This window comes from Chelonoidis abingdonii, chromosome 1, assembly GCF_003597395.2.
Source record: "Chelonoidis abingdonii isolate Lonesome George chromosome 1, CheloAbing_2.0, whole genome shotgun sequence".
In the NCBI taxonomy this organism is placed as follows: domain Eukaryota; kingdom Metazoa; phylum Chordata; order Testudines; family Testudinidae; genus Chelonoidis; species Chelonoidis abingdonii.
Genome location: NC_133769.1, coordinates 171465848 through 171487182, shown reverse-complemented (window position 1 = coordinate 171487182; position 21335 = coordinate 171465848). Strand labels below are relative to the sequence as shown.

Below are 21335 nucleotides of genomic sequence, written 5' to 3'. Positions count from 1 at the left end.
TGAGGGATATTCTGGCATTGAAGCCCAGTTTTGGTGTAGCTGGCTGACAGAAAGACCTTAGCAGAGAGCAGCTGATGGAGACCTGCCACCATGTCTAAAATTACTTAAACTTTGGTATATATTTGTTTCCCTGTACAGCTGCTTTGATGCAACATTAAGCAGCACTGTGTATCCTTTAAAATATGTTGATCACTGATCCATGGCTTGTAATAGTTGTGTGACTCTGTGTGTGTTTTGCAACCAGTAGCATAAACCCACAACTTTTTACTATTAGTTTTGTGCACACTGTCAACATGATGTGTGGTTATCTCATTTTGGCTGAGGAGGGTTAGATGAGGAAAGGAGTCCCTTAAGGTTTAGGCACTCCCTCTTCCCAAGAGCTGCTTTTTCCTTGTTCCAAACTCCCATTGCCAGGAGTAGAAATGTAATTTGAACATGCTAGAACAGGGCCATCAGGCCAATTAATGATATGTTCTGTCTGTGTTACTTAAAGTAAATTAACATCCTGACAAAAATCTATCTGAGAGTAATTGACATCTTCTGTATCTTTACTATAGTGGATCTATGCGAATAGGGAAAGACTTCATATTATTCACAAAGAAAGAAGATACAATGACATGTGTTCTCTTCTCTCAAACATTCTGTGAGACAGAAGGCCTTAATGAGGTATCATTTTTTTTATATTTATTTTTTTGCTTTGTTTGTAAATAGTTTCAAATAGACCCTAGGCAAGACTTTGAAGTGCTTAGGTCTCATTGAAATTCAATGGAATTTAGCCTCCTAAACTGGATGGTATTTTTCTAAAGTGTCTTCTGCAATTGCTCTGAATGTTATATATTGTGCTGTAAAGCATTGCTTGTTAAAAATAAATGAAACTTCTCATTTTTCATTAGAAATATTGTTTATGAAATACAGAGATGACTGTTAATGTAGGGAAAAAGTTGTCCAAGGCTGCTTTGTTTTGGGTTTTTTAGGTTTTTGTTTTTGTAGGAAAGGTGAAGCAGAGTTTTATCACGCAGTATGCTCTGCTGACATCTGAAGGATAAGCATAGATCAAAACTGGTACTGTACTTCAATCTGTTGGCTTCACCTTAATTACAGTCGACAAACTATATTCTTTGGACCCTTCCTGTGAGCTCTGATGTCAGATGGTGACCTGGTAGGGCCTATGAGAATCTTCTTTCTTTAGCAACTCCTTCCTATCTCTCAAAATGGACTAGATGGGATTTGGAAGCAGCCACGTGTAGCCTTCCTTCCTGTAACTGTGATTGGCCGACTGCTTGTACAGCAAAGCAACTTTAAGGAAAAACTACTAATTAAGGTGACTAAGAAGGAGGTATGATGTTACACCCCAAAGGTTTGTGGGGCGAAGAACAAGGTGAAGCTCAGGAACATGAAGAGCAAGGGATAGGACTGAAAACGAAAATAAGAAAAAGGAGAGCTCAGTCAAAGAAAGGAACAAGAAATGGAAAATGCAGCAAGAACTATCTACGTGGTATCGTAATAGGACATCTACTTGTAAAACAACATCTGGAGACTGTAAAGGCTACAGCTACGCTACAGGCTATGGATGTGATTCCCCTGTTCACTTACACGTGTGTGCGCTAGCTTCACAAGTATAAATGGCAGTGTAGCCACAATAGCATGGGTAGCAGCACCAGAGGCACGGCTGAGTCATGCTGAGTACAAACTTGCTCAAATGGGTGAGTATGTACTCATCACAGCTCAGCTGTGGCTCTGGTGTGACTAGCTGTGCTACCGCAGCTACACTGCTATTTATACTCATGCTATCTCTCATCAAGCTAGCACAAGTATGTGTACGCGAACAGGGAAATCACACCACTGGTTTCTAGTGTAGACAAAGCCTAATGCCATGTGAACGCCAGGGGCATCTACTGGTGTAGATGTACTCAGGGCTGGCCTTACCATGAGGTGAACTGAGGCAGCTTCCTCAGGTGCCAGACTGTGTGGGGGTTCACTAGGACCCAGAGTGTAGAAAATTGTTTCTGCTGCTAGTGCATATGTATTCTCTCTGCTCTAGATGCACAGAGATGGTGGAGTGCTGTGCTGGAGGAAGGAGGGCACAAGAGACATAGCAGGCAGGCAGGAGAAAAGGTGAGAGGGAATAACAGAAAGCAGCAGGAGCTGCAGGGAGAGAGAGGATGAGAAGCCTCTTATGTACCTCTCTGGAACCCCCAGGAGCCTGGACTGATTAACACCAGCTTCTCAGGGAGCTTCCTGTTTCCTGCTGCTTCTATGAACCCACTTGAGGATAACAGGCAGTCAACTGAAGTGATAGGAGCCAGTTAGGCCCTTAAGACGCTGATATCTTCCCTCACTCAGGCCCTGCTACCAGCCTGCTCCTTTGTCCCCTTCAGCTGAGTGTTGAGAGCCACTATAGCTAGCACAGAACAGCAGTCATGAGTGAAAGAAGAAAATGACCCTCTGAGTCAGCATTCAGAAAAAGAAAGAAAGCAAAGGAAGCTTTTCTGTCTAAGTAGGAAGGAGCTCTCCTGAGGTACATAGACACAAATGTTCACGGTGAGCCTTCTGGCCCCAGTGAGGATGTGAGTGGTGAGGAGATGCTTGATCTTCAGTTACTCAAAGTCAGTGACATGGTCAGCTACTGGCAGCATCCATATTCTCACTCAAATGAATTTACATGCAACATTCCTTGAAGAAAAGTGTTAGATTCAGAGAAGAGTGTGTGGAGACAAAGAACAGCTGCTGCAGATTTAATTCTTAGTCTAGATGATCCAGGACTGTGGATCCACTTGAGCAGTAACCTGAGGGCCTTCCTTGTCGTGCATGGGCCACAGAAGGAAAACTCATGTCCCCCAAAGACAATGAAAACAGAAAGTTTTCCATCCAACACATTAACTGGCAGAAATCCCCATGGTGAAATAGTGGAGAGGCCATGCTTATGTCCTCAAAACCCAGAATGCTGCATACTGTGTTTACATGCAAACCCTTTCGGTCTGATGTCCAGTCCATCATTGGGTTTCTGACAGGGACAATGACTGGAAGAATCTGGCTGAAAATCTGGCATGCCATGAGAAGGCAGCAGATCAACAGAGAGCATTCACAAGGCGGAAAGAAGCTTGAGATCGACTAAGGTTAAAGGCCACCATAGATGTTCAGCATCAAGAGAAGATTGTGTTCGAGCTCTTTAACTGGCAATGTTGAATAAGGCTCATTGCCATTGTGAGAATGCTTGCTACCCAAAACCTAGCACTGTGTGGCACTTCAGATCAGCTGTATGTGCCAAACATTGGAAACTTCCTTAAAATTGTGGAGCTGATGGCTGAGTTTGATGCTATACTCCAGGAACATCTAAGAAGAGTCACCACCCAAGAAATGTATACATACCACTACCTTGGAAAAACAATTCAAAATGAGATCATACAGTTACTGGCAACAAAAGTTAAACAGAAGATTGTGGCAGATCTGAAGTCAACAAGATAAGACTCAATTATTCTGGACTGTACACCTGACATCAGCCATATGGAACTGTAACAGGGTGCTGGCTAGGAGATTCAAGCCAGGCCTCTGTTAGCCCAGCTCTCCTTAAAAGGGGGATTAGTTAGGACTGGCCCTAATCACCTCAGGGGATGCACCTGCGGGCCAAAGTGGCCAGCCTGCTATATAAAGCTGTCTGGGAGGAAGCAGAGGGGAGAGACAGGAAAGGGAGGAGCAAGGAGCTCTAGATCCCTGCTGGCAGGAGAAGTTAGCAGTCTCTCAGGGTGTTGGTCTGAAAGATATATAAATAGTAGGTGGTGGGGATAGGCATGAACAATAAAAGAGCACTGGAGCATGTACTTTGGAGCTGTTTCTGACTGAGTTTGTGGAGGGGCTGGGAAAAGGCACCACTACAGGAACAAATGACTTTAATGGTGCGTTTTGTAGCAACAGAACCTAGTGAAAATGTCCCTTCAATGGTGACTGTCAGAGAGCATTTTCTGCAATTCATTGACTTTGATGATACTACAGGAGCTGGTATGACAAACGTGCTTCTTAAAAAGCTGGAAGGTACGTGAATTGCGATAGTTGACTTGAAGGGCCAGGGCTACGATAATGGTGCCAACACGAGAGGAGAGAACGGAGGAATGCAGCCATGGATCCGAGAGTTAAACCCTCAAGCTTTTTTTGTCCCGTGCAGTTCTCATTCATTGAACTTGGTGGTCAGTGATGCAGCATCAGCTTCTAGTGAGGCTGCTGAATTTTTTAATGAAATTCAAAGCATCTGTGGATTTTTCTCTGCATCAACTCATCAATGGCAAATTTTGATGGCAACATCTGGGAACATCCTCTCTGACACTGAAACCACTGAGTACCACACAATGGGAAAGTTGAGTAGAGGCAATAAAGCCTATCAAACACCAAATTGGGAAGAAAATGATGCCATAGTTGTCATTATGGAGGATAATGCTATGACAGGAACTGTTGGTGGGAGAACAGTGGCAGAGGGAAACGGAATCACCAGAAACACACATAACTTCAGATTTCTGTGTGGCTTAGTGTTGTGCCATGACATACTGAAATAAATGTTGTAAGCAAGAGACTTCAAGGTGTTGACCTTGATATATCTGGAGCTATGGAACAACTAGACAAAGCAAAGTCATACCTACAGTCTTATCGGTTAGATGAGAGATTTCATAATGTTCTGAAGAGTGCGCACAAGTTGGCAGAGGAACTTCACACTGAAGCTATGTTCCCACCCATTCAAGAATACAAGAGTCACCGAAGAAGAAGACTTTTTGATTATGAGGCATGGGATAATCCTATGAGAGACCCCAAACAACAACTCAAAGCTGAATTCTTTAACCAGGTGCTAGATTGTGCAATACGGTCAGTTGAAGTTTCATGCAGCTCAAGGAACACGGTAGTATATTTTGAGATGTTCTATGATATTCCAAAACTCCTCACTATACTTGAAGACCTTCACCAACAATGCAGGGCACTGAAGACAATGTTGACACATGATGACCTGCGATATTGATGTGAATGATTTAGGTGATGAACTGAAAGTCCTTTCAAGATACATTTCAGCAGGATCAACCCCAAAGGCTGTTCTGGAATATATGTGCTCGAATAAGATGACCACCCTCTTTCCAAATGCTTTTGTTGCTCTATGCATACTTCTAACACTTCCTGTAACAGTTGCCAGTGGAGAACGCGGCTTCTCCAAGCTGAAGTTAATAAAAACACATCTATGTGCCACAATGACACAGGAGAGACTGGTCAGCCCTGCAACCATCCCAGTAGAGCATTAGCTGACCCAGAGTGTGGACCTTCAGGAAGCAGTTCAAATCTTTGCAACCAAGAAGGCATGGAAAGCACCACTTTGATTATTCAAACAGATAAAAATGCCAGTGTTTGCTATGCAGATAAGTAAAGTTACATTTGCTGTTCAGGCATTTGAAAGTTAAGTGTTTGTTTAAAATTTTTGAACAAGGCATTTTAAGTTATTTGTTCTCCTTTATTAGGGTAGGTAGCAGAGCAATACCATGAGAGGAGTAGAACAGGAAGAAGGCAGAATTGAGACCTTTCAAAGTTTTGGCCCAAGTAAGGGAAGGGGCATGGGGGCATCATTTGAGCTCCCTGCCTCAGATGCCAAAATGTTGTGGGCCGGCCCTGGATATACTATACCAGCAAAACACTACTCTTGTGGGCAAAACAGTGTTTTCAACCGGTACAGTGAAACCACCACCATCCCATGAGAGAAACACTTGCCTGAAGTTTGTCAGTGGGATACACTGACAAATTACCCTTCTTGCCCTTAAGTTGGGCTTAACCCTGGAGCTTATGAGAATGGGGAAGTAATAAATGGGCCCCTCTCTCTCCTTTTCTTTTGCGAGGAGAGGAAAAGGGGAAAAAACAGGTTTATACTTTCTTAGAGCTCTGCTCTCTTGCACCAGAGGGAATTTTTATGTCCCTAGCTAGCTGAGAATAGTTCCCTTTGTGTTTAAAATGAAACATTCCATTGGAAATGTTTGAAGTTCAGAAATCTGCAAAAGGAGACATTCTGATATCCCCGTGAATCTGGCACAACTGTCATGTAAACCCTCAACCGTCCCACCCTATATTGACACACACTCTGTACTGTATATGAAGATGAAGAGCTATTGTAAATATGACCATGGATAGCCGTGATAGGTGGCTCTATATGTGTAATGTTGCCTTATTAGTATTTGTAAAAGCAACTAGCTGCTAAACAAAATGTGAGGTAAAAGATGTGTGAATGTTTGAGATTGTGGTGTATGCTGATCTTTGTACTTCAAGTACAGTATAGTTTCTCGTAATAGAAATGGGCTCTTCTTGACTAAAGGAAAATAATTGGATTTTCCAATGACTGTTTGTTTAGTCCATGCTTTTTTAGCCTTGTAAAGCAACTTCATTGTTACATGTGTTCTAGATCCCTGTGAGGTAGGGTATTATATTAGCTGCATCTGATGCACAGAGACTTTGTTTATTGCCCAAGGTCATGCATGAAATCTGTGGTGCAGAAGAGAATTGAACCCAGTTTTCCAGAATCCCAGGCTAGTACTTTAAAACAGCTGTACTGTCCTTCCCGTCTAGGTTCCAAGACTGGTTTCCATAGCTAGACATTGATGTTTGCCTCTAAAATAATCCTTATTGCCAGGGCCTGAGAGTTTATTCTGTAGAAATTGTTGACTTGTGATACATTATGGGATTGTGTAAATCCCAGGTCGGGAAATAAAGAATCAAACCTAATTTTTATCAGATTTGCTCTGTGGTTTTGGTTTTTTGTAGCAAGGATTGATTTAATTTAGTAGCTTTCTGTATCTTAGCTGTGTAAACCTGTTTATCTTAAAAATAATTTTAGCATTATAATTTTTCCACAAAATAATTAAAAATAAAAGGACAGCAACAATCAAAAATTTCACCTTAGTCTTTAATTGTTTAATATGTAATTGTCCCTAAAATATATTTTTCATAACGTTTTTTGCAGATGATAGTCCCAATAGCCTCATGGTCGTCAAGTACTAGAAAACCTGTCATAGATGATCTTGAGAAATTCACTGTACAGATGTCTATCATCTTTAAATACTCCCCTTTCACGAGTGAAACTGAATTGCTGCAGCAATTTGACACGATCTATGGGAGAAGTGGTAAGCTTTGCCAAACAATGCAATTTTCATGTAAACAATTATTTAAAATACAGAAATACTGATATATCATTAGAGAAGCAATGAGCTTTTAACTCTTAGGGAGAAGGTCAATTACTGAAATTCTAAATTAGTCAAACCTTCTTAATAAGAAGAAAATAAAAGGATTGGGGTATTAACCTTACACCCTGGTTTCTATTATAAAGAGAATAAAATGTTCTACTTGAATGTCAAAATGGAAACGTTTATTGGGGGGGAAATCTAGAAAGAATTCTGAAATTCTCCATGCACTTTGGTCCAGACTACTTAGATTTCCTCTCCAGTAGTTGTTCTTATTTGACTGGCCTCTTCTCTCTTTTCATGCAGTGTAATGCTTAATGCAAGAGCCTTGTCCTCTGCATCACCTTCCATCTGGAAGAGCCTCTCTCTCACTCTACATCTCTTTTCATAGTTCCTAAGAAAATGTCTGTTTTCTCCTTCAGTCTTATCTCTGAATTCTCCCTCTCTCTTATATCACTCTGGCTGTATGAATCTTAGGCCTTGTCTAGATACAGAGTTAGTGTGCAGCTGGGGTGTAAGTCTATGGTGCATTAACTGGCAATGTGGAGCCTGCTAGTATGCCTTAAAATTCCCTAATGCGCTTTGACCTTCTGCTGTTCGAAACTTTTATATCCCAACTTGCTGTGCACTAACTGTATCTAGACAAGCTCTCAGTGTCCATAAACTCAGTTTGTATCAGACACGATACAATAAGTTGTACATACATATTTCCATGGTTTTTGTTTTAAACAGGCCACAAAAATTGCAGCTCTTATTCTAATACTGTATATATTAATTAGACAGGCTAGACTGACAAGATTAAAAAGTGCAGAAGCGCCTGAAAAGGATCTTTTTAAAATATTCAAATAGTTGCCTTTAAAAGATGTATATTTTCTCTCTCCAGGCACTTTCATTGTTGTTTACAATGTAAAGCTTATGCTCAGTGGAGAGCCAGAGCTAGATATTAGAACTGACAGTGTGGATATTCAGATTGCTGGTCTTCTTGATAAGTGAGTGGCATAATTACGTTACTGGAGCAAAGATTTGGATGAATATCTGTAATCAATAGTACATGATTACATACACCAGTAGAAGTATTTTACTGGGGAACTGTCAATTGATTAGGAACTGAAAAACAGCATGGATATGTTGTCATTCAAAAGTAATGCAGAAATGCCTTTCTTTGACTGGGGGGTAGCAGGGTAACATAGGATCAAAAGGCAAATATGGCATGGTTGCCCAGTTGTGCAAATGACCTTTTTCACTCACTAATAAAACTGGGTAAACCATGAAGATGAGAAATTGTACAACATATAAACATTCACTGCTCCCTGTGCTGTTTGTAACAAATGGATTGTATGCTCTGATACCTCAGATGCCCCATTGTGATCAATGTTGAGGAATTGCCAGCCAATATTAGGAGCAAGTAAGAAAGTGAGTGCAGTTCTTTAAATGAGAGGCATAATGTACCAGTTGGATTTAGATGACACTTGATTTAGTATATCATCTTTTCAAAGCATTCTGGGTATTGGGCCCTCAGGGAGGTGGCCACAGTTTATTTCTGTAGGGGACTCACTAAGCCAACAGGTCTCCGCTTCTCTTCACATCTATTGTCATTTTAAGAAAGGGATGATAAAACTTTCTGGTTCTTCTCTTCCTTCCCTTCCACTTCCCCCTTCACTTTGCACCTGGCCTACGGCAACCCCTGCAAAGAGATTCTTAGAAAATACCAGAGTAAAAACTTCATAGTAATGGGATTCTGTTGTAAAGAAGCCTAAGCAAGTTAAAAGCCCAACTCCCATTGAATTCCCAATTGAACTCTCCCTCCCTTCGTGAAAGCAATGGCAGACAATCGTTTCACGCCTTTTTTCCTGGGCTATCTGTGCAGATGCCATACCACGGCAAGCATGGAGCCTCTGTCCTTCATGCCCTTGGAGACTTTTTCAAATGTTTTGGCATTTCGCTTACTGGAGTTCAGCTAGCACAGATTCGTCTCCCCATGCAGCAATCAGATCCCGTACCTCCTATCTGGTCCATGCTGGAGCTCTTTTGCAATTCTGGGACTCCATGGTCACTTGTGCTGATCAGCTCGCAATGCTGGCCAAACAGAAAATGAAATTCAAAAGTTTGCAGGACTTTTCCTGTCTACCTGGCCAGTGAGTTGAGAGTGCTGTCCAGAGTGGTCACAGTGGAACACTCTAGGATAGCTCCCGGAGGCCAATACCATCGAATTGCATCCACGCTTCCCCAAATTTGACCCGGCAAGGCCAATTTCAGCGCTAATCCCCTCATCGGAGGTGGAGTAAAGAAATTGATTTTAAGAGCCCTTTAAGTTGAAAAAAAGGGCTTTGTTGTGTGGACGGGTGCAGGGTTAAATCCAGGTAACACTGCTAAATTTGACCTAAAATCAAAGTGTAGACCAGGCCTAAGTGAGTGCACATTTAAATTAAAATGAGCAATTTAATGTAATATGTATTTTTCAGATGGGACAGTAAAGAGAAGGGACAATAACAAAAAAATTAGAAGAGAGGGAGAAATAATGGGCTGAGGAAGAGAGAAAAGGGATCTGGAGGGAAATGAAATATGTGGAAAACTAAAGAGGTTAGGAATAGAGGTTGTGAAAAAAAGAATCTCAAGGAAAATGTTTGAGTTGGTGCCATTATCTGAGCACTTTCATAGTACTACTGTGAATAACCCTTAGTTCTGTACCAGTAACATAATAGATAAATGATGGCTGCCTAAGCATGTTTGCTCAAGCATCCTATGGGGACAATCCCTAATGCTGTGTGAAGGAAGCAGACAGAACTTGGCTGCAAGCAGCAGAGAGCACAAAGTGCAGGGCTAATGAATCAGCAGGCTCTCTGGCCTGGAGTGGAACTTTCTGTAAGTGGGGACAGATGATTAAAAATGTCAGCAGTACTTGTCACTGTTGAGGGGTGGAGGTTGTTGGGTCTGTGCAGGGCATGCTTTCTTATAACATCTTCTTTTGGCTGAAATATGGCATTGCCTCAATCACATTAGTATTTTAAACAAACAATATGTTTTGCTGTACTAGAGAAATCACCAGAACAAGTCATCCTTCCCTAGTCCTTGGGCTGCTTCACCAATGATTTCTTCCCCACTCCGCATGCACTCAGATTCTGCAACTTCCCCTCCCCTTTGGTAAGACAGGGAGCTTGTCTTCTGACTGGCCTCCTCCCACTGCCTGCATTACTGAGTATAGAGCCCAAAGATATTGGCTGGAAAGTCTCTTGTTCATTCTACAGTTTCAGGAGGCTGGGGGCCTAGAGAGCCCACTAGTGTGAGAGTTCTCCAGAGTCTTCAGCCAGGAAACCAGGAAAGGAAGGAGAGCTAAAGAGGCAAGATGGGGCTGGAAGAGCAGAGTTACCCAGCAGGGCTCTCTGCTATGGAGCCCAGCTCATCAGACTGAACTCGTCTCACATTTCCATATCTCTTCCTTGTCTGCAAAGCACCATAGATATTTGTATCCTAATACAGTGGGAAAGCTAGATTCCCAGGTTTGAGTAAGTTTAGCTTCTTGCACGGTAATGTCTTAAGCCTGAAGCTGTGCGGCATTAAATCTCACTGTTAGTGAGATTTTCATACTATATGTCAACAGCATCCCAGTATAAAACTAGTTTCTAGCCAAATCAAGAACTGTACCATAGTTGTTAGTGCCATCAGCTGAAACCCAGTGCACAAATCGGAGTTTATTTGCAAGGTTCTGACAAACTTACTCTGGAGAAAACCTTCAAAAATCTTTTAATACCTACAGAGAGCACTGTGGGGATCCAGCACATTTTAGTTTAATGAGTCTGGGGTGGGCATGTTGTATTAGGCTATTATGCATCTAATTTTTCCATGTAGTAGAGTTCACGCTTTGTGGTCTTGCTTACATACTGAATATTTCAGCCTTCCAGAACGATGGTCACTCAGAGCCTATACAGCTATATTGTATTTTGACCCACATATGAGGATATTCATTCAAGCTGAGAAAGTAGAAACTAAGCACTTGCCTTACTGCTTTTACAGACCCAGGTGAGTAAGCTTCCATTGCTATTACACTCTTAAATACTTTAATTTTCAAACCAGTGCACTTGAAAGCCTAAATAGCCTTTTTGTCATGGTGGAAAATTGATTTTGATGGGAATGTGACTTATAATTTAAACAAAGTTCAGATCACATTGGCAGGCAGGTCTGCTAAAGTGTAATTATCTGTGACAAATGCTTGGCAATTACCTCGACCCAGGGCAAAGAACATGCTACATAAGATTATCAACTAAAAACAGATTTTTGTTTTCACTTCGGTGCATCAAAGTTCTTCTGTTCTTGTTCGAAAGATGCAATATAAGATTATAGGTCACTTATGCGGTTTATTTGTAATGACCCTCTAATTCTGTATGATAGTTTTATATGGGGTTGCTTCTATAGTAAATCTAACTGAGCCCAGTTAGTGCACTGATCATATTCTAGGGTGACCAGATGAGAGGAGGAAAATATTGGGACACATGGGGGGGAGCCGCTAGCGGAGCAAAAAGAAAAGCCGAGTGTTGCCAGCGGGACGTGGGACAAATGCCTAAATATTGGGATGGTCCCAATTTTATTGGGACATGTGGTCACCCTATCATATTCCCACTATAGTTAGGGGCCCAACTCCTTCTGAAGTCAGTGGCAATGCTCTTACTGAGTGTACAAACCAAAGTGATCGGTTACCTAGTAGCAAAATTTTTAACATCTTTATGGAAGTTAAAAACGGCTTTCATTGTGGGTATAGCTATGTGGTTGGTTAGCTGGTGTGTAGTCTGCAACAGTGATGCTAATACAAAAAACTAGCAGAAGCATAACAGTGTAGTTGGGGGCTTAGACACTGCCATCCTGTTAAAATAGGCTTGTATTTTAATATCTAACATGAGATTTTTCAAACCACATGCGTAGGGTTTCCAAACAGTAGAAAGATTAGTATACACAAATCTTGGGGTTTTCTAGTGTCGCACAGTGAGATTTCTAAAGTGCACTAAGGTGTTGCACATTAATTGATCCATGGGAACCCTGGTGGTGATCTTTAAAGTAGTACTTTTTGATACCCTACATCTTGAGGAGCCTTTAGTGTTCACCAGCTGGGTCTCCATGGACCAATTAGTGTGTAAAATGTTATTGTGCTTTAGAAATCACAGCCCCATAGAGTGCAGGACCCTACCGATGCCCTTAGTTTTCATCCTGTGATTACCATGGGCTGGGACAAGAAAAATTTATGGCTGAAAGCACAATCAAATAGTTTCACCGAATGTAAACTAAGAGGCAAATGTTGTGACCAGGAAGACAGATAAGAGGCATATTTTAGAACTTGGAACTAAAATATGTAGGTTATTACTTGGTGCCCAATTGAATGTTTAGAGAAGTGCTCAATGTTGGTCTAAATTTGTTCCTATTGAAATATGAGATTTTCTTAAAAGAGAACAGAGTTTGGCCAACATGGACTAAATTTTGAAAATCCCACTGTACATGTTGTTGTCAAGCATCCTAGGATCACTTCAGGGGGAGTTGTCATGTATTCTATCTGGCATCACCACAACTGGATATTATGAAAGTTACATCTGTTTTCAAATCTGAGTATCATTTATAGACATATTGTATATCATGCTATGTAAATATGTACATATAACTCTATATAGCAATCAGACTCGAAAGCACCACATATCTACTGCATAATTTAAATAATGTTCTGACCACTGACCAAAAGGAAAATGTCAAATCAGTGACTCTAGCTTCTACAATTTATACTTCTCAAACTACAGATCATAAACTCGTGGCTTTTCTTCACTGACCATAGCTTACTTAAAGATTCTTTAATGCCCTAGCTTTTCCTCAGTCGAAGATCACTCTAGCTTTACCCGTCTCTGTTTTATCACCCTGTTGGGCCTGCTCTAGGGCTTTCCTGGAGCAGCTGACCTTTCTTAACCTTGTTAAGGGACTTGGATTTACGATAATAGTTCTCGGTTCCAAAGCCACTAGCTCTTTTCCAAATACTGAATACAGCTCATTCTAATTGTGAACTTTATTCTGTGCTTAATAGATTAATAATAGAGGAGAGACAGAGCCTGCACTGTAGAGAGCGCAAATCAAAGGTAGAAACGGTTCAGTCACACAATACAATCAAATTAATTACCTCTCCAAAGAGCTGGGGATGTGTTTGTAAAAAAATTAAACTGGGTTAGATACTGCATATGTTGGTGGATCACAGAGTTTCATGGGAAAGCAACAAATGGAAGGATTTGAATGAGGCACAATTGAAAGGGGAGATTCAGAGCGCAAAGGGCGGGCATCTTGTAAAAATATTTGGTAAGTTAGAGAAGGATACCAAAGGAGTGCAAAGACGAGTGGCGCGGGATGAATGTAGACCAAAGTATTAAGGGGAATAGTAGGAAACAAGCTGACATGTAACCCAGTGGAATCATTCAATTTCTGACCCAAACTGTTGTCTAGTGTTGCTGTGTGGTGTTTCATAATTGCCACATTACAGCTGAGAGGTGGCTGCCCGTTAAGTGGCGTGTCAAATAATCCTTTTGTGTAGTTTTTCAGGTTAAACTGGAAAATACTCTGAGTTAAAAGTGATTATATAACTGTAAGGTCACTATTCTGTTGGCCTGGATATAATTTATAGCAGCAGATACCCCAGTAAGTAAGCAAACTATTGTTCTATAACTTGCCCTCTCCCCCTCTCCCCAAGACAGTGCTCAGAATCCTGCTGGCATGTCTCAATATATGCCACTTAGTGACTGAAGCTTAGGATAAATTCAGTGTTCATGTTTTTGCAGTAGAGTAATAGTCCTCATATCATGCTAAGTGTTAAAATCAATTTTGCAGCACCAAAAATATCATTTCTTCTGAAAATAACTGATGTGAATATCCCAATAATTGTAGAAGTGCATGCTCTAGGTGAAATACTCACTATTTCAGTCACTTTCAATATCTGTTCTATTTTAATCTCCTATGTATTTTTCTCACTCAGTTTGTGTGGCCCTCTTTATCTGATCACTTTTGAATATTGAGCCTGTTATCCTGGTTCTCAGTTATTTTTAATGGACTGTGTTGAGACTTTAGTTCTATATTAAGTACAAAGTGTCAGTTTCTTTTAACATATTGTATCTGCTCTTGCTCACTTGTACAGTGAAATGAGAATCCTTTGAGCCATTACGTTGTACTGTCAATTTGTTCCGAATTGAGAACTTGATGTTAGAATGTAATGAGTTCTTCAGGATTCCTTATTATAGATCCATCTTTCAACAAGGAGTCCTCCCGCAAAACTACAAAATTGGTCTCTGCCACCAGCTTCCCCTTTATCCCGCAAGGCCAGCGGCGGGCCGGCCCCCCAATGGCCACAAGTTTGTGTTGCTAAGAGCAACACAGAGGCAGGAGCTTAAGAACCCACCTAGGGCACCATAAATCCTAAGGACGGCCTTAGTGGCAGCAAAGGTTCCCTTTCCTCCACAGAGGGACCCTGCCCTATTTACCTCGACAGCCAGAGTACAACAGCTTGGGTGGTTGGTGTAGAGCTGGAAATCTGCTCTTGCCACACACAGTGCTGTATGGAGTTTTTTTTAGTGGAGCACCAGAGAGATTGAGGTGTGAACTAACTTGCCTTTGAAAGGAATGAAATGCCATCCATCTCAAATCTATTGTTTGCAGTCTGTATCTGCAGACTCATGCAGATGTCACAAGATTGGTTATACTGGGATCATATTTTCAAGCTTTTCATCTCACCCATGAAGGTTAAGAACTTACTCTTTATTTTTAATGAAAACATACATTCTAGTATAATCTTGATTCCAGGAGAAGAGGTCCTCAGCACAGGCATGTAATGCCTATTGTTTAATCCAGCCCTGCCCTGACTACTATATAAGGTTGTATAGAGAATCATAGAAGAAGGGAGCTGGAAGGTGAGGTCATCAAGGCTAGGCCCCTATGCTGTGGCAGGACCAAGGAAACCTAGACCATCCCCGACTGAAGTTTATCTCATCTGTTATTAAAAAATCACCAATAATGGGGATTCTGCAATTTTCCTTGGAAGTCTATTCCAGAGCTTAACTATCCTTATATTTGAAAGTTTTCTTTCTTTCTTTTTTTTTTTTTTATTTTTTTCAAATATCTAACCGAAACCTCCCTTGGTACAGATTAAGCTCATTACTTCTGGTCCTACCTTAAGCAGACATGGAGAACAATGGATCACCATTCTCTTTAGAGCAGCACTTAACATATTTAAAGACCATTATCATGTCTTTGATCCATTTTTTCCTCAAGACTAAACATGTCCAGTTTTTTAACCTTTAACCTGTAGGTCAGGTTTTTTAAACATTTTCACTTGTATTGGATTCTTTTAGGCTCCAGTTTGGCCACATCTTTCCTAAAGTGTGCAGTCCGGAATTGGAAACTTGATGGTCTATAGTTGACTCCCTACCATGATGTCACTAGTAATTTTCCCCTTTTTATCTTTATCTAGACACTTTCGACTGGTTTGCCTTTCACTCCCTCTGGACCTCAAAACAATTGTGTATATTCTTGATGTATAATGTAACACCTTCCACTGATCCCCACTTGTCTTTCTGAACCAGCTGTACCCCCTCTATCAATATTCCAGACATGATATTTATCCCGCAAAGTTGGATAAAGGGGATAAAGGGGAAGCTGGTGGCAGAGACTAATTTTGCAGTTTATCCCCTTCCCAAAATAATTTCTGCTTCCTCAGTTTATGACTGGCTTTAAGTAGAAGTCAAGGAAAGCTGCTTGGGTAATTCCAGAAAATGCTGGCTCTGTAGTCCATATATTGGTCCTATGTCCTTTCTCAGTAGTGGAGATGAAGAGGGAGCAAGCATATTAATCACATTGACCAACTTGAAGTGGTGCAAATGGAGCCTTAATCCAGTCTGAAAGCAACGGAGGCCATGCCTCAGTCCTCAGCTGCTAATTCCTTGTTGCTTTATACTTAGTGCTAAACTTAGAGAGAACAAAAATTAAGTGCTACAGAAGTGCTATGGGCGGGAGAGAACAGAATATAAGTGATCCAGAAGCCTGGGCTCACACCTCTCCTGAGGTAGACATTACTTCTTTTCAGGCCGCCTCCTTGCCAGTCGGCTTTCCCCAAATGTGGACACCCAATGTCTGACTTTCCATTCTGATGAGGTTCCTTGGGAGGAACTGTTGCTCCACTCTAACTCAGAACTACATTCTGACAGCTTCTTGTGCTCTCCAGCATGACTCATTTCTTTCTATGGCATTTCATCTATCACCCAACAATCTGGGAAGACAGGGTTTTGATCAGGCCAGCTCTGTGGCCTCACAAACTTGTGTGGGGAATAACTGGCCACATTTCATCCTGGAATTTTCTGTATAAGGATTTTCGTTCTCTGCCAGTGAGAAGTGCCTTCAGTAATTTTCTCACCAAAGGGTGCTTTGTATGGGACTATATAGTTCATTTTCCCCTAATGCATTTCTGCCTGGTAATTTCTGCTTCCTGCCAGTCATTATTAAAACCCACCCAAACTCCATATGTTTTAAATTCCCTGATTCTTAGGGCTTTCATGGATGGAATTGCCTGTGTTCTGCAGTACAATAATGAATCCTGTAGCTAGTGGGACGCATGCATTTTTATGTCATGGGTTAACAGTTTGCACATCTGATCCCTTGCTTTCACTTGATCCACAGAACTCTTGAGGGAAAGCCAGGTTAGACGAGGACACAGGCTCTTCTTACAGTTAATTGTTGGCTCATATATTTGTCTTCTTGACTTCAGTGAGCTTATGGAAACTTCCACTTTCCCTCCACACCCTCAGCCATGTAACCTCTCTGTTTATTTTTTTCCAGATAAAACTGAAATGGAAAAGGGTTCTTAGATATTAAAAGTGATTTAACATGCTGGGATATGCTCAGCCAACATCAGAAAAGTGAATTAGTCTCATTACGAAGGCCTGGTGTGCACTTAAAATTTAGATTGACTAGCTAGGGGGACGCAGGATGTGACAATCCATATTCTAGCTATACTGACCTACTCTTCTCCCTCAGTGTAGACACAGTTAGGTCGATGGAAGAATGCTTCTGACCTAATTATCGCTGTTTGGGGCGGGAGACAAAATACATCACTGGAAAAATCCTTTGCGTTACTGAAGAAAGTGTCTACACTATGGCACCACTGCACAGTAGCCATGCCACTGCAGTGCCCATAGTGTAGACAAGCCCGAGGTTGTCTTTAACTAATGATTCTGTGAAAATAACCAGATGAATCATAGAATATCAGAATTGGAAGGGACTTCAGGCGATCATCTAGTCCAACCCCCTGCTCAAGCAGGACCAGTCCCCAGACAGATTTTTGCCCCAGATCCCTAAATGGCCCCCTCAGGAATTGAACTCACAACCCTGGGTTTAGCAGGCCAAGGCTCAAACCACTGAGCTGTCCTTCAATAAGCTCAGACTATAGGGCTGTTTAGTTGTAGTGCAGACTTCCAGGCTCAGTCTGCAGCCTGACCTCTGGGAAACTTTTGCCTCATGGGGTCCTAGAGCCAAGGCTCCAACCTGAGCCCAGAAGTATAACTGCAATTAAACAACCCTGCGAGCCCAAGTCAGCTGGCACAGGCCAGCTCCAGGTGTCTAACTGCAGTGTAGACACACCCCCTACAGTCACATAAAGACATCATAGATATTCTGGATGCAGATGTGAAATTTTTCCTTTAGTCAGTAAAAGTGTGACCCACAGGCCACATCCGACCCACAGGACCCTCCTGCCCAGCCCGTGAGCTCCTGGCCTGGGAGGCTCGCCCCTGACCGCTCCCCTACTGTTACCCCTTCCCCGCAGCCTCAGCTCGCCCCGCCGCCGGCACAATGCTCTGGGTGGCGGGGCTGTCAGCTCCTGAGGCGGCGCACCAGCAGAGCCTGGGCCTGACCTGGTGCTGTATGCTGCACGGTGGCATGACTGCTTGTCCTGCTGCTCTGGGCAGTGCGGCTGTAGTGTTGCCAGCCACTGGTGCTCCAGGCAGCGCAGTAAGAGGGCAGGGAGAGGGGTGGTTGGATAGAGGGCAGAGGAGTTTGGGGTGATGTGCATAGGGGTCAAGGCAGTCAGAGGACGGGGAATGGGGGTTGAATGGGGGTAGTGGTTCCAGGAGGGCAGTCAGGAAGGGGTGGGGGTTGGATAGAGTGGTGGGGGGCAGTCAGGGGCAGGGGTTCTAGGGGTGATCAGGGGACAGGGAGAGGGGTGGTTAGATGGGCAATCATCAGGGGGGTGAGAAGCAGGGCAGGGGGCAGACCACGCCTGGCTTTCTGGGGGTGGTCAGGGGACAGGGAGAGGGGTGGTTAGATGGGCAGTCGTCAGGGGGGTGAGAAGCAGGGCGGGGTGCAGGCCACGCCTGGCTGTTTGGGGAGGCACAACCTCCCCTAACTGGCCCTCCATACAATTTTGGAAACCCGATTTAGCCCTCAGGCCAAAAAGTTTGTCCACCCCTGCTTTAGTGCCATGGATTTCAGAAGTGCATCAGTCAGTCTTTGTTTTGAAAATAATATTACAGAGGTGAGATGAAGTTAGAGGTTCTAAATTGCTTCTGGGAGGTAGTCTATCTACAACTTGTTTAGCACTTATTCGCATATACAGAGTAGCAGTTTTGTGGCAGACCTTGTTGTCATTGGCCACTGAGAAGGTAAATTAATCCAAAGGTAATGTGCATTGTAACATGTACTGCATAACATTTGTTTGCTCCTGTGATTGCTCTGATGTGTGTTGAAAATGCTGTTTGTAATGATTTTGCCATTCTGTCTTAACAGAATGTACCCATACATCACGTCATCGTTTAAAGGCACTGCAATGAAAGAAATAAAGAAGGCAGAAGTGGATATGAAGATTGGTATGCAATATTCTGAATTGGCCATTTTTATTGTACTATAATTTGGCTTTTTATTTCAAAATTGTGGTTTAATTATGCTAGTAGTAAAACTCTTTTGTGAATAGAAATCAATAACCTTTTTGTAGCACTTCATATTTTGATTTACTTAGAAATATTAGGTAAACTCCCATAATTACTCTGTTGCAGTTAAAATATAAAATACAGAAAAAAGCAGTCACAAATTGCCTTGCGAGGTAGGATGGGGAGCTGTAATTCAAGAAAGCAAGGAATCTAAAGAAAAGTAGTGATCTTCCTCCTAAATCCCAGGTCATACTGACATGGTGGGGGGACTCTATCATGGGAAGCTGTGACTCTGAAAAAGATTGTAGGAGTCATGATGAATAATCAGCTGAACATGAGCTCCCAGTGCGACGCTATGGCCAGAAGTGTTAATGCAATCCTTGGACTCATAAAGAGGGGAATCTCAAAGAGGAGTACAGAGGTTATTTTACCTCTGTGTTTGGCACTGGTGCCACTGCTGTTGGAACACTGTGTCCAGTTCTGATGTCCACAATTCAAAAAGGATGTTGATAAATTGGAGAGTGTTCAGAGTGGAGCCATGAGAATGATTAAAGGATTAGATATTATGCTTTATAGTGATAAACTCAGGAGCTCAATCTCTTTTAGCTAACAAAGAGAAGGTTAAAAAGTGAATGGATTACAGTCTACAAGTACCTAAAAGAGGAGCAAATATTTAATAATGGGCTCTTCAATCTAGCAGAGAAAGGTATAACACAATCTGGCAGCTGGAAGTTCAAACTAGACAAATTCATATCAGAAATAAGGCATAACTTTTAATCAGTGAATGTAATTAACCATTGGAGCAAAGGATTCTCCATTGCTGAGAATTTTTAAATCAAGATGGGATGTTTTTTCTAGAAGATAAACTGTAGAAATTATTTTGGTGAGGTTCTCTGGTCTGTTTTCTTCAGGAGGTCAGCGTTGATGATCAGAATGGTCCTTTCTGGCCTTGGAATCTGTGAATCGTCTGTAAATCTAAATTAGTGACTAAGTATGTTAGTACCTCAGGAGGTGCTCACATGGTGCAGTCTCAGTCATTCAGTAAGTGCCCTTTATTCCCACAGATTTCAATGAGACAGAGGATGCTCAGCACCTCACAAATGCATAATCTGAGATTTAAAACATTTAACAGTTCCAGGTTGTCATGGTGTTTACCCAATAAATGTTCTCTTTTTCTGTAGAGCTGGTATTTTATGATGTCTCTAAGCTGTACTTTAAGTAATTGCTTTGCTTATGTTTTCTAGCTGAACAAGCTGTAGAAGAAGCTAAGTGCCAATTAAAGCATTTAGAAGAATCTCTTCTGCATGAGGTCAATGAGGTACTGTAGCAATGATAATATTTCTTAAGCATATTCAGAAATATTGCTTGTTATAGCTCTGCAGCAACCCATGTTTACTGGACACAGGTGTCAGTGTGGAGAATGAACAGTAGTAGCTTTTTTGGAAAGGTACCTAATTTCTTGTTAATATAATTTTTCTAAAAAGAAAAAAGGTAGGAACAGTTGTAATGACAGGTTTTTTAAATGTAGCTTACAAGTAATGTTAAACACCAGGGAGGATAACCAGAACTACTTTTCTGTCAACTACATGTGTACTCTTATTGAGAAGTTTTACAAAGATTAAGTGCCTATTCGTACTGGTCTTGGATTCATTTACATTTCCAAGAAAATATTTTAAGATGCTCCCTCCCCCAGTTGCCTTTAAATGTGATAATGACAGTGCTTATGTATGGAGATATTGTATTCATAAAACTGTAATAATATTGCTCCACCCCTTCATTGGTCCGCCAACCTTCTGTCCCCATGCATGCATGTCGATTTGAATTTTTCATGATTTGCCTGCGAAATGCTGAAGACAAGGCTTGCTCTCAGTAGAAGGGCATATGCCATTTGCAAAACATGTGAAATTGTGGTAGATGGAAGGAGAAGCAAGTGTAGTGATTAATTCTCAAAATCTATTTTAAGGATCCATCACCTGCAGCGTAACTTCTGCTCTCCGTTCAAAAATATTGTAATGATTGTTTCTTTCTCTTATAGAGTGTCACTGAAATCAGTGTTCGTTCTGTTTTGACTGGTCAGAACCACCAATAGATTTTCTCCTGTGTCTTACTCTGCCGTTGGAGATCATTGACTGCTCTAACTTACACTCCATGCCACAGGTGTTTGGGTGCAAAGTGAAACAGACCAGAATCATTGAAGTTTCATTCTGTGGCCTCAGGTGTATGG

General features: G+C 41.8%; 1 protein-coding gene across 1 annotated transcript in view; it reads left to right on the top strand.

The window, feature by feature from the left end:
• Positions 1 to 21335, top strand: part of MORC1 (MORC family CW-type zinc finger 1) — a 73338-nt gene that overhangs the window by 15027 nt on the left and 36976 nt on the right. The window contains exons 6-11 of the mRNA XM_075063393.1: positions 558 to 666; positions 6974 to 7133; positions 8074 to 8179; positions 11082 to 11207; positions 18972 to 19051; positions 20356 to 20429. Of these exons, the coding sequence (XP_074919494.1) occupies positions 558 to 666; positions 6974 to 7133; positions 8074 to 8179; positions 11082 to 11207; positions 18972 to 19051; positions 20356 to 20429 (655 nt within the window). The remainder of the gene's footprint in view (positions 1 to 557; positions 667 to 6973; positions 7134 to 8073; positions 8180 to 11081; positions 11208 to 18971; positions 19052 to 20355; positions 20430 to 21335) is intronic.